General features: G+C 34.9%; 1 protein-coding gene across 1 annotated transcript; it reads right to left on the bottom strand.

Annotated features, from left to right (window-relative positions):
* Nucleotides 1–712: 712 nt before the first annotated feature.
* On the bottom strand, nucleotides 713–13537 carry LOC141833399 (cell division cycle protein 27 homolog B-like). Its single transcript, XM_074720832.1, has 16 exons — nucleotides 13347–13537; nucleotides 12486–12558; nucleotides 12063–12172; nucleotides 11339–11385; nucleotides 10882–10979; nucleotides 10446–10744; nucleotides 8410–8553; nucleotides 7496–7733; nucleotides 5164–5381; nucleotides 5023–5088; nucleotides 4466–4585; nucleotides 3408–3484; nucleotides 2856–2975; nucleotides 2504–2723; nucleotides 2049–2327; nucleotides 713–1244 (listed from the first exon to the last, which is right to left on the bottom strand). The coding sequence occupies exons 1-16, from the start codon at nucleotides 13449–13451 to the stop codon at nucleotides 1194–1196; spliced, it is 2265 nt and encodes a 754-aa protein (XP_074576933.1). The 5' UTR covers nucleotides 13452–13537; the 3' UTR covers nucleotides 713–1193.
* Nucleotides 13538–14765: the final 1228 nt, after the last annotated feature.

Raw genomic sequence — 14765 nt, forward strand, 5'->3', positions numbered from 1 at the left:
TGTTGTTTTCTTCATGCCTGCTATTAGAGTGTTTTATTTTTGTTTCATTTTTTGTTTCTTAGTTGTATAATTTGCAACTGTGTTGTTATAATTGTGTGTTTATCAAATTATGTAGAGATATTTTTCGATATTGTAAGTGTTTTAAAACTCTAAAGATGTTTTTAAAAACTAATAGAATATTGAGGTAAAATGAAGAAAAAAAATCTCCCTCAAAAGTTGAAAAAAATGAAAGTAAAAAAAAATGAAAATAAAAAGTATAGGGATCAAATAAAGATCAATTTTTATTTTTATTTCAAATAAAGATGAATTTTTGTTTTTATTTCAAATAAAGATGAGTTATTATACACGCGGTAAGTATAATGGTAGCAAGGTAGATTTAGTCATACGAAATTTTTTTAAAAAGTCAATTCTCCAAAATAATTGTCGGTATGTCTTCTACTCATGACGGTGCTCGCGCATTACATAGCCTTATCTTCGTGAAGTCACCAAACACCTTAAACAATTTTAAATAAAAAAAGTTGTTTAGGCTTATCGTCTTGACCCATTGGTATACGCAATAATTCGCATTTCGCCCTCCAAAATCTTGATAAATTATATTTTACCAATTGTAATTTATAAAATAAATAAATTTTTACTTTGTGCTTAACACTATTAGGTTAGCGTTACGGTCAACCATAGAATTCATAACTTTTCTTCTCTACCATTAAGAGGATAAACAAATGAACTTACAAACTTTAAAAAAATATGTTTCAAATAAATCAACAATGCCAATGTGACAAGGTAATAGCCAAAGCAAGTGTCCCATTTGGAGTTACATGACAGATTTCAACTAGTGAACAAGCCATTTGATGATTACAAGATCCACCTGCTCTGTGCTACTCCTTTAGAATGACGATGATACTTCTTTATATCCTTCTCTATATTGTCGAATAATTCTACAAGCATTGGTTTCGGGTTGGAGTTTATCGTACCATTGCGTCTCTATATGGCAGATTTTTCTCAGGTTCTCGCCTCTTGGTCTTCCATGGATGCCGAAGAGCCTACAAAACTGTGCTACTGTTACAATCATGAAAGAAAGACGAGCTCACGACGTCTGAGACAGGCAGCCGCTGTCTTGCTAACTTGAGAGCACCAGGCGCCGTAGCATGGGAACTGATGCCCAGGTGGAAGTATATGCTTCACACCAAGTTAAACTAAAGGATGTCATCCATTTCATCGGGAAGATAGAGTTTCTCCATTGCCGCCTGGAAAACAAGTGGGATCAGAAAAAATGTGAGTAAAAGCAAAGAACACAAGCATGTTGATGTACTATCTCTTGGTTGTCGAGGCATTCGACTTCTATAACAAAAAAGGTCGCAGTCCTAGTGGGTGATCATTAAAAGAAAAGCATTAGCTAGTATTGATGATATCTACTCCATTAGAAAGGTTTGCCATCTATACTAAAAGGCCATGGGATTGATAACATGCAAGTTTAGATGTAACACGCGAGAACAAGGATCAAAGAGCAAAAACATATGCCAATATACTTAATGCATTGACATCGATATCAAAAGGGCAGTTGTCCTTGTGCTCAATCTTTAAAAACAAAATAAGAAAAACATTAGTTAATACATGCTATCCCACAGCGTCAAAAACCATCGACATGTACACTGGTAAAAGCAAAAAGCAGAAGCATGCAGATGTACCGCCATCATGGTGGTTGACGCATTGAGATTTATACTAAAAGATCAAGGTGTCAATATCCTTGTGGGCAATCTTTTAAATTAACAAGAAAAGCATTCGCAATAGATGTTTTTTTGTCGTTAAACAATATTACATCTATACTGAAAGGTCATGGGATTGGTAATCAGCAAGGTGCCAATATCTATGTGCTTCCTATGGCATATCTACTGCCAATTTATCCAAACTAGTAAACCAAGTGCTTTCATCTAACATTGGACTTATGAAACGATAAAGAAGAAATTAAGGTCAATTCATTCATATGATCAACCCCCCCTGTTCACTCCTATGACCAAAAAACAAAACAGATTTTGAGTTAGTAATATTACCTTAATGGTGGCAACATCGGCAGCAGGAGGCTTCAAATCCAACGCAAGGCCAAAGCAGAACATTGCCTTTTCGTGCATTTCAAGTCGCTTGTAGATCTTACCCATCAATGCGTACACACAGCTTTCGTGAGGCGCACTCTCCTTAAGCTGCTCCAACTCATTTAGTGCTTCATCAAAGTGCTCGAGGCTAAGTATGTTGGCTTTCTGGTATACAGGAAGTGGATTCTGCTTGTCAGCAGATATTGCCCTTTCAAGCATTTTCAGTGCATCTTCATTCCTCTGATTTTACCAAACAGAAGTAGACAATAACAAAAGGTCAGTTCACGACAAAGATAATGACACACTGGAAAACATCAACTAGACATCAGGTGGAAATGGCCAGTCTAGAGCTTCTGTGACAACCAGAACAAATATCAAGTGCAAAGAACGATGGTAGCCAAGGATTGGAATAAAACCTGCAATGCATGTTGTGCCATCCCAAGATAACACATGAGAACTGAAGACCGTGGATTTATATTGTAAGCTTTTCGGAGGTGATGCTCAGCAAATTCAAATTTCTCCTGCCGTAGGTATACCACCCCAAGTCCATACCAAGAATTATAATGCCTCTGGTCTATTTGAAGTGCACTTTGGTAGCATTTTATTCCATTCTCAAAATCCTCCAAGGCAACGTACCTGTTAATCAGAAGGATGCAATAAAATTTAAAAAACATGCAACATATAAGTAGCAACTGGCAACTTCTTTAAAATTTAAAAATGACGTTCATGTGATAAAAAAGAAATAGTAGAGGCAATAAGGTTGCATACTCATGGCCACAAAGAGTGTGAGCGTAGACAAATCTTGAGTCCAGTTGCACTGCACGTTGGAAAATTTTCAGTGCAGTCTCATGATCTTTCTGCATGCTATAGCAGTTGCCCAATGCACACCTAAGGAACCATTCCATAAAAGGAACACTGTTAGTGAAGGATTTGTTTATGGGATAAAACCAAAGAAAAGAACAGGTCAGGAACAAAGAAATAGTAGAATTTCAGAAGTGTATTGTTGAGTGAAAATGTAGAAGAATCTGAATCAATGTTTAGTTGTAGAGATGTTATTGTGCAATAGACTAGATGTTGAACATCAAAGAGGATGCACAAATATTAAGTGTGCCCTGACATTAAATTCCTTTATTTTTCATGTGATTCAACAACATGACTCATTATTTTGTCCAATTTACACTAGAAATTAATTATTGAGCATTTTTTTAAAACAAAAACTATCAAATGTCCAACAGAACATCAAAATAAACCAATAATTTGTCGAAGCATACAAATACTCTTTCCCCAAAAACTACAACTATATAAGCATAAGGAGCATACCAAGCTTGAGGAGATAATCTGTCAACTGATATAAGCTCTTGAGCAAGGTAACTCAATTTCATTTCCTCCTTCATATGCTAGCAAAAGAGAAATTAACTATCAGTGACTAAGCAGATTGGCAAAGGAAATAAATATAATAATTTATTGGATAACCACATAGCTGTAGCAGTAAAGATGCAGACAGCGAACTGATTGGCATTACAGCATTGCTTGTGTGCGCGTGACATCAGAAATAGTCAATTTGTTCTCTGAACAGAGAACAGTTTATGTAAAGCATACATCTTTTCTTCAGTCTTCTAAATATATGAAAACCAGATCAATACACAATCAGTGTGTAATGACTGATGAATATTCTATGACAAACAAGAATACTATAGGGTATGTAATGACGAATGACTAATGAATATTCTATAGCAAACAAGGATAATAATAATAAAAAAAATCTTACTGACTATAGGGTATAGGAAATTATAAATCAATAATCTAAAGTCTACCTAGAACTGCTTTAAGATTCATGGCATTCGAGGGCCAAATGGCAATTGATAATGATCATCTATAGTTCATCCCCAATTTGCAGGGATAGTGTCAAAACCCATTGAGTTCAAATCCCAGAAAATAGTGTTACTATTTTTTACAAAATGCCCTCCTTGAAATTTGGCAAAATGACCCCAAAAGTAAACTTTCTTTGCAAATACACTCTGGAATCTAACCTTAATCACAAATGCCTCCCTCACTGCTCCACAAGAAACCCTAATCAAGTTGGGGAACAAGAGGAATTGTGCAAATCAAAGTAATTGCCGAACTAAGTCTAGGGTGGCATATTGCAAACACTGTAAACTTTCACAGTTCAACATTAAAGCTCTATAATCATTCTGCAAAAGCAAAATGAAAATCTCCCTGCACTAATAAGAGAACCCAATGAATATAACCACCTATATAAACATAGAACAAGAAAAACCAATATATAATGTGTGTGTCTATGCTGTGCCTGTGCTCATGTGCGTCTAAGCATGTGTGTTACCACATATAAAAGCAATTCATGAATTTACACGACTTACATAAAGAGCAGTGGAATACATATCCATTCCCTCCAGAATGAATGGGGATACACGGCGTGCCAAACTAAAGAAGTGATCTGCCTCAAAATAGTCAACCAGTTCGAAATGTAGTCTTCCCACCTGCATTTCTGAATTTGTAAGTAAACATATAAGAAGAAAAGCATCACATCTCAATGCAGGTATAAGAATCTTGTCAAGATAACCGAGTGAGAGGAGAGAGAGAGAAAGCTTGTACTAGAGCAATCCTCAAGTTTTGAAACACCAAAAAACAAAGTAGTTTAAAATTTCCATAACAATACAGCATAGAAAAACTCAAGCAATAGTAAGGACAAATCAGTTGGTTCCATTATCTGCTGTCATTATATTTTTCTTCCAAAAATAGAAGTTGTCTGATTTCCATTCCACAGATGTAGGAAGTGCCAACACAAGTACATTGCTCAACAAAGAAATTATAAAATGTGAAATTTTAAGCAAGAAAGTAATCCTATACTAGAAACATAAAAAAAAGCCAAAAAAAAATCAGGCAAAACATCTTATACAAAGGTAAAGCACCTGACCTGGGATAACACCCATCCAGTATTAAATTGCTTTTCTGAAAGTTTCAAGTAAACTTCCAGTGCCTCCTGCTCATTGAAAATAACAAAGTACTTAGGCGTGCAATTCAATGCGAAATTTTTCTTAATCATACTCCACCATACCTGACACCTATATGAACAGGAAAGCCAGTAGCCTTCTCCAAGTGTTCTCAGTAAGCACAATAGCTCCTGAGCACCACTAATCAATCTTGAGTCTTGTGCCAAATCTCCAATTGTCTTACCTTGCTCAAGGTATCTAACATCACCTGGCATTGATGTACAAGAGGAAGTTGTTGCCATATTCTCCATCCGAGAATCATCAAAAACTTCAGATCGCCTCCCTAAAAGTAATAGAAGATCAAAAAAGGGTAGATCGAGTGGCGAACAATATGTTCCAGTACCAGTGCTGGCCACAACCAGTAAATATATACACCAATGCTACCATTACCTGAATCTAACTTGTTTAGACTCAGTCAAATCTGATTTGGATCATTTTTTCAGGAAAAATAGCCTTCAGAGTAAATCAGAAAACTTAATCTTGAAAAGCATACACAAATAAGGTATATAGAAATTGGCATAACCAAATTTATCTATAATAATAGGCATAATCAAGTTAATGTAACATCATTCCAATAATTGTTGAAACAATTTTAGATAATGAACATTAATAGGAACATTCCTTAGCAATAAATAAATGTTTCAGAACAGAATATCAAACTATCATCAGTATAAAATTTACAAGATAAATAATAAATTGGGTGTTTCTAATAATATCGCCAATATCACAGCATGGACCATATCGTGCAGTTACTTATAGAGATACGTTCAGAGAACCATTTTTCTCAACTCCATGTCTCCTTCAGCTTGTTTTCACCTGGGTTTCATTGGACATGCACTCCTTAGGCAACAAGAAAATTTAGTCGGCCAAGCAATCATGGATATTTACAGTGAGATTAGAATAAACGCAAGCAAAAAATAAATAAATAGATTGTGAGGCCTTCCCACAATATCCCCTTTTCAGGCAGTGGAAGGGTTCCCAAGTCAAGATAAGGATGGTGTTTTCACTGCCTGTAACATTGCATGTCCCGTGAGCATCAAATTTGCATGTGGAGAAAGATAAAAGGGCCGAAAATCAGGCAAAGCATACTTGCACAAGTCCACAACTCATAATTATCACCCCCCAAATGAGTTATTTTGTGATGCTATAGCTAATCAAATATCTTGTGTGGTGTGACTGAAGACCAATAACCTCTTGAACCACAATGAGAGCATTGAGCCAACTGCCTCTCATCTCAGTGGGTTCTGACTTGTAGGGAGTGACCTAGATATGCATAGACAAAAATTTAGAGTGAGATTAGAATAAAACACAAGCAAAAAAAATGTGAACATCGGTCTTCCCACAATATTCCCTTTTCAGGCAGAAAAGTGTTCCCAAGTCAAGATAAGGATGATGTTTTCACTGCCTGCGACATTGCACGTCGCATGAGCATCAAATTTGCATTTGGAGAAAGATAACAAGGTCGAAAAATGAGCAAAGCATTCTTGCACAACAAATCCACTACAAATACCACCCTGAAATGAGTTATTTTGTAATGCCATAGCTAACCAAACATCTTGGGTGGTGCAACCAAAGGCCAATAACTTCTTGAACCATAATGTAAGCATTGATCCAACTGCCTCTAATGTAAGTGGGTTCTGACTTGTAGGGGTAACACATAAATATGTAAAGACAAGGAAAAATATCACAGCCTTAGACAAGGATTGTGTCACACTGAACGATGATCCTTAACAAACCATCAGTCCCAACAGGTTTCAAGCAGTTTTTGGTTTATGTTAATCATGTTTTGACAACCAAAATAATATAATATAAAAATATAAATGTATCTTGCTATATAGGTGGATTCAGGGATACATATTTAAATTCCAAATCAAGTTTTAATCAAGTTTGATACTCAAATATTTAAAAGGGTAACCATCGATACTCAGACTCACTATCATCCCGAGTGATTGTTACTATATCTTAATTCAAAAGGAATTTTGTGTTTGCTTGCTAATTTTAACCTGTTGTTTGTGTCAGTAGGGAAATTGGCAAACATTCTTGACCACTTCCATTTTGAGTTCACCACCACAATGTCCTTCCTATAGTTGCAGTGCCACTATGAAAACTTTGCTTTTCGAGTTTCAACCCACTATTTCAGAACCATGCAAATTACATCACTAATGATGCAGGATGTGCTGGCCTGGGGCATTAAATGCACTTATGTCCTGTTAAGGACCTCTATTTCGAACATAAATTTGAGGTCACCCAGTAGAACCACTTGAAACATGGCTTTTCCATCACATATCCCAACCTTGATGAGACCACACCTTAACATGCAAGCAACATCTATAAAATACTAGCACAACAATTAAGGACCAAGCAGGGAGAGTTATCAGAGTTAGAATAGGACTTCACCTTCATCAAAACTTTCAGAGATCCAAGAATGTCCTTTCTTAAATGTCAAAGAACGTGAGGATGCTGCATTCACTTTTGATGATGACGATGAAGAAAATCCTCCTAAGAACTTAGCAGAAGCGTGACTATTTCCATTTGCTGCTATTTGAGCAGCATTTGAACTCGCAACAGCTATTGCTTCTGCTGACAGTCTTGTACTACGGCGTGGCACTGAATCAGAGAACAATCTCCCTGAAACCTGACAGAAGATTCTTGCTTAGTTAGATAATCAAGTTCATAATGTCTTATTAAGATAAAGTGTTTGACATGAATCCTAGAAAATGATGATTAGATTTAAAGCTTAATCAATTATCCAATGAGAATCAGAACATTCTGAAGATGTCAGATGACTAAAGTCTAAACATAAAGGAAAAGGTAAAGGATTCAACACGAACCAAATACACACAATAGATTGAGCAAAGTGAAACAGTGAGGCATTCATTGTGTGCCCTATGCAATCAATGATGATCATAGTCGACAAAAAATATATTCATAGAATCATGATATAAAAATGATAACAATAAGAGTAATAATGATAAAAAAATGACAAACACAATGAGAATTACGAAACAACAATAATGACTACGACAACGAGAAGAACAACGACAATAAATATAATATTGTTTCATTGGATAACAGTTTTATCCTTGATATTCTAAACAACCTGCACTTTGTCTTTTTTATAGTTCTCAGACATGAAAGACATACTTGCACATGCAGAAAACAATCAAGTACTAATAGGTCAAGGAATATATTCAGGTTGAGATGATCATTGATCTGGCCTTTAGACGGCGTGACAGTTGCAAACCATTTTTAGCCATGTGCTTCAAAGTCAAAAATATAGTCAATTATCAAGAAAAGCAAAAAAGAGTAACCTTTCGTAGTTTTCCTTCATCCAACAATTTCCTCCTAGGTGCTTGAACTGCTATATTATTGGACTTTGTAGCAATATCATTGTTAGCTACATTGAAGGAGACATGCACATTTCGACAGAGAGGTGGAGGAGCTACTCCAGAGAGCTGTACAATAATGAATAGGCTTAATTTCATTTCCAGTCAAATAGAGAGGATTCAGTCAACTATGATAAAGGAAAAAAATTAGCAATTAAATTAGAACAACAAGTCATCAACAACAAGCCGTGTATCTACTTCACAATTAAACAAAACATGCCTGAAAAAGTGTCCCTTCCATACTACCTTGCTCGTATTACAAAAAAAAGATTACCAAAAACTATAGAATCTCTGCGTAATAAAATTTTCTTTTAAGAAAGAATTGCTATGGTTTTTTTATTGTTGTTGTTAAACAGTCAAAATGAAACTCATTAGACCTATTTCTAGAACCACCTTATCAGAAAAAAAGAATATTATCAATTTAAAAACACCGTGTTAGAACTCTGATTAGGCTAGATGAGAAGCTGCCAAAAGGATCAACAAGAATAGACATGGAACAAAAGGTAATATTTGTGAACAAAGAGTAAAACCCATGCTTCCTACATCCTAACCAACTGAATGAATGATCATTAACTAGAAAAACGCCTGCAATGTATTAGACACAACAATATGTGTTGTTATCTGAGTATCATATAAACAAAAACAAACTTTAGTTCCAGTGAAAAATAAATGTACAGCAATAATGCGATGAGTTAGTAGTTGGCACAAGGATTGCGTTTTGGTGCAAGACAAATATGCTATTTCATTTGTTATGCCAAACCACTTGCATTGCTTCAGTTAAAACATGTGAAAGATGGCCTATTCATATGTCACCATCATCTTTATGCAAACAGAGTAGCAGACTAGCATGGCCTGAGAAGTTAAAGATGATGGGAATAAACGAAGGATAAGAAAAAAATTTGATGTATGAACTCACACTATTCCTAGATTTCTATTGCAGTCTTGATCTTCCAGAATAAAAGTTCTCAGAAAAATCAGTATCAAGTCTGAAAATAGAGTATTCCTAGATTTTTATTCTTAGGTTTGATTTTTCAGATGATATGAATGTTGGTTAAATGCTAATAAAAGTGATGAGTTACATTCTATTGAAATAAAAAAAATACATACATTATATATATATATATATATAATAAACATAATATAGTAGAATGGAGACACTCTGCAACTGCATTCAATTGAAGTCTTAGTGGCTTCATCACTATTTCATAGGCAAATGCAGGATCCATATAGAACTCCATATCAGGAAGAATCAGCTAGCAAAAGTAGCCCATAGGTAACACACTAATCCTTTAGGAAATTTTTCAAAAGGTTCAATGTGCAAGTCACCCATCATCACTATCTCAAAGGTTTACCAAAGGGAAAGATCACTTACAAACCAAAACTCATTGAAATCCTTATCTCATAAGAAATACAAAAATCAAATTGCACAAACCATTAAAATAGACTTCCAATTCCAACAATGGGAGAAGGAAACAAGACCAGACATTTTTCTTATTTACAATTTGTAAAGAATATGAAGCAATAATCACACGTCAGTTGCTCTTCTGATGCCACACAGGAAACCAGGTAAGTGTGTCATGAGTCAAAAACTAAAACACCAAATAAATCTAATTGAGAAACTTTTATTTTAATCAAATACATATTAGTTTAGTCAATAGTGACAACCATCCAAGTGTGCACTAGCATTTCTAAATCTGCTTTATGAAGTTCAATATGCCACAAATATATGTTTTTGAAGAGTATCCAGATTATCTAACTAAAACTAATAAAATCTTGCTTCCTAATTCAGATGTCAAGAGTATACTTTGCTAAAAGAAAAAAGAAATGAAAATGATCCTTGGCTCCCTTCACAAATAGTCAAAGGAATTGATATTTTTCAAAAACAGCCAAATGATTTCCTAATTTCATCCTTGATATGCTACACTGGTATGTGTCTAAAAACAATGATTTATTATATCCACCTGAGTTGCTGCTGGAGGAGTGATAAATTGTGAAAAATTTGAAGCCCCGCTGTTACTGGCTGGGACTTTTGCAATTGCAGAACTTGGTGGAATAGAGGGTATCTCTCTTGCATTGTTTGCTAGAAGTTGCTTTGATTGTCTTGGAATTGAATCCACAGAGGTCGCTGACATATTAGAAGATACGATATTGAATTCACTGCCATTGCTCAAATTAAGTGAATTTGACTCAGATAAATATTGCTTCTGAATGTGTTGGGCAGCCATATCACTAAAGTACTCGTTTGTGTCTTCTACAGCACCTGAAACCAATGATAATAAAGATGATCATCTATAGCATGCAGTAACCAAGTCCAATTCAGGACAATTTAAGAAACAAAAGGATATGAATCTAAAAATAAAAATAAAAAATATGAAGAAAAACATGCCAGCTACTGACCAAGAACACACAGTTCATCATATGCAGCCCATAGGAGAGGATCTATAGCCAAAGCCTGCATTAAGTGTTCAATAGCAAGGCCTCGTCTGCCTATGTACCTAAAAAGAAGAAAATATTGAGATCTATATAAGCATAAAAATGGCTATGTAATTTGAACAAAAAGGAAATTGTTCTAGACACTTGTTATATCTTAAGGCAGACCAAACAGAAATAAATCTAATTTTTCACTTGACAAAAATATGCCAGAAAAAAATAAAAAATTGACAGAAGAAAAAAAACTTACCTCATTATCAAATAAATATACAATCCAAATAAATAATGTTTGGTCAAAACTTTCTCGTGTTACATAACATGACAACAAATTAACCAAATGACCCCCCTAAATATAATCAGAAAATGCTAGACAACAAAGTTCCAAGTTTACATTAGATGCAAAAGTTCAAAACAATTCAGGAACCTATATATGAGGCCAAGAAGGTAATGACCAGCTGCTCCATCTGGAACCTGCAGAGAGGAAGGTAAAGTAAATGCTTTCAGTTTCAGCATTCTGCACATATAAAAAATACACAAAGCAATATTGATCAGGATATTCAACTTTCAAAAGTCAAAACCAATTGAATTAGTAATGTGATAACACCTAATAAGAATAAATATTATATATGTATAATTCTACTGGAAGGGGAAGTATTTTAATGTTTTGTGTTTCAGCGAGATTCACGTGTAGAAAATACCAAAAGGCATTGATCAAGGAGATCTTTGGCCTTCGAAAACAATTGAATAATTAGTAATATGAAAGCACTGAACGAAAATGAAAAATCAATTCTTTGTCTAAATATGGTTATTGAAAAACTGAACCAAAACAACCAGCCAGCTATCTTCACCAAGATTTCAGTGGTATGATCTTATTGACCTACTAATTCAGTATATCTGTGATCCTTTTCAAGGAAGAAACGTCTTTAAAATATCTAGCTATTGCTTAGGATATTATTGTTTTCAGAGCTCATTGGTACATTTAAAGGAGGAAAAAAAATGAATAGCTTCATATCCGCACTGAAGACTATGCTGAAAAGAACAAATCCTGAACATAGACTATGCTGAAAAGAACAAATCCTGAACATAATCTCGACAACACAGAAGTGAACTTCATCTTGATGACTCAGCAGAATGAAATGAATGCATGCCTCGGCATTTGGTTCATTAGCTGGACATAGTGCTGTTTCAGCTTCTTGTAGAAGATTCATCTGGAAACATGACATTGCAAACAAGTAGCGGGAATGTGGCATGCTAGTCCCTACACATAGAGAAACCAAAAGGAGAATGTAATTAACAAATCTGTAGAAGATAGCAGGCAAAAAACACACCAAATGAAAAACAAAAAAAGGAGTGAAGATTAGACAATTAAAGTAGATGGAATATGCTGGGAGCAATGATGCCTATCCTAGCATATTTTAGTAATAATTAAATACCACATGCAACATGACCTACACTTGCATTATTTAAGTGAAGTATCATCCAAGATCAATAGAGCCGGATGCAAGCATCCATTACCATCCTAAAACAAAATATTCATGCAATTTTCAGGACCATTTTCTTGCCTACATTACCTTTCAGTATTTGGTAGGCACAATATGCTTTTCCATTTTGCAAGTAGCAAGTTGCCAGGAGTTGCAAATTGAGCTGCAATGAATAGTTCCGGCACAAAAGGATAAGTGAAAGCACGCAACACGGTTTGAAAAACTTTCAATTGAAAACTAGCAAAAAATGAATTATCATGGAACTCCTAAAAATAAACATGTTAAGGTGAATTGTTTCACATAGCTAAAATAAACATAAACTCCTAAAAATCGAAATCACACAAACACAGCTATATAACCACATAGGACGCATAAAATAACCAAAGTGCTGATCAAATAAGAGTATATATGAGAGCCAAATGTTCACTAGATTCCAGCTGGAAAAATATGTTTGTCATAATATCTTATTCATCGACGGAGGGATGCCCATGAATGATCAATTCTAAGAGAAATATAACAAATTTAGCTGCAATGCATGTAATTCCAGACTAGCAATTTATACTACTCCTCCAAGCGAAAATAACTACGTGTAAGAGAAAAAAACAAAACAAAAAGCTGCAAAGTCGACAATGACTACCAAAAGAACAAAGAAAAGGACTAAAGCAGAGTCTAATCAACAGGTACAGATTCAAAACCGGAAGCAACCCCAAGAACAAGTGAGAAATGGTTCATAACGCTAAGGTTGCAACGATAAGAGCTTGAGGACCAGTTCCAAGAAACGTAACAGGTATAAGAGCAACTGAAGGGAGTAAAAAGAAACAAGAACATCAATTGCTAATCCATCAGCTAATAAACTTCCGACGAAAGAATGAGTTTAAGAAACGTCTCTCAGATACGATCGACCAGTAGCCAGAGATCCAATGAGCAAAAATGGGAAAGTCCAAATCGAACCTCGGTAGGGAACTCGGCGCAGAGGCGTTCGCAGAAGAAGATAGCATTGCGGTGCATGAAGAGGCGAAGGCTATTCTGAACGCTATCCACCATTAGGGTTTCCATCGCCGCTCGCCTCCTTCTCCTTCGCTGTTGTTCCGGGAGGAGACGGCGCGAGGGAGGCGACGAGGAGCGAAAGGCGGGTGCCGACGGCGGATCGAGCGGCGCCGGTGGGAGAGGAGGCAGATCGGAGAGCGATCGACGAAAGAGAAGGTTTTAATGGGTGCGAGGTGGAATTTGGGGTTTGATTTCGATGGCGTCGATTTTCAAAAGCAGATTTAAATTGTTTTCTTCCGTGCAACGGATAAACCATGCCTACTCGAACGCCCTTTTGATACCTTACATTCGTACGCATTTGATCTGAGTTGAGGGATGGAGCCACGTGTGAAAATGCCGTTACTTGGAGAAGGTGTAAGCAAGAAGGAAGATTTTCATTTGCGCCCACGGTTTTTTCTTCATTTCACAATGGTACGTAAAGATTCAAATTCGTCAAAAATACTCCTTTAAATTTGAAAAATAGCATGTTAATAAATAATAAAATATAATAATTAAAACATGAAATAGTAACATTTCAAAAATAGTATGGAAGGTTTTAATAATTTCAAAATTTTAAAGATATTTTATAGAACAAATGATTATCATAATTGACAAGTTATTAATCTTTTAATTTTTCTTTTGTATATAATCAAATTTTTTTTATCTCAGACATAGTTGAGTTGGTTACGACGAAACAGAATTGCTGAAGTGGATAAGAGTTTCATCGTGGCCAACTAAAATTGCAAAAGTTGAATCACGATCATCCTTGTCCATCTCAATAATTTTACTCCATCTTAATCAACTCAGCTATCTCGAAATTATCATACATCAATTCATAACTTCTTAGACTTTAACTTTATTTAATAATTATTATTATATAATATGGTTCACATGTCAAATCATAAACTTATTGTCTATTTGGAATGATATCAACTGTGTTGTGTGATGGAACAATTACGTGTAAAATAGAAAGAGATAAAATAAGCACTAGACTCGACGTGACTATATGTATTTGAATTTAAAATTTATTATTTTTTTAAAATTATGGCTCGGATATTTAAAAATGAGGTCAGCTGACTACGAAAAAAGTAAATGAGAATTATATGCATCGAAAAAAGAAAATTAGATACGTAACATTCTGAAATTTTAAATGTACATTTTGAACAATTGCCGTTTAATTTTATATAGAAAAGAGTTAATACTTACGTTTGAATAAAATAGAATTTAAAAAAATAGAAAACATTATATCGTAAAAGTCAACTTTTCCCCCTTTTTCCTCAGTATATATATTTTGATATAAAATAAAAAATATCATTTTTTTAACGTTAATTACCACTTTCTAAT

The sequence above is a fragment of the Curcuma longa genome, chromosome 1 (assembly GCF_044706935.1).
Source record: "Curcuma longa cultivar G26 ecotype Majalengka, Jawa Barat chromosome 1, ITB_CL_G26_1.1, whole genome shotgun sequence".
Taxonomy (NCBI): domain Eukaryota; kingdom Viridiplantae; phylum Streptophyta; class Magnoliopsida; order Zingiberales; family Zingiberaceae; genus Curcuma; species Curcuma longa.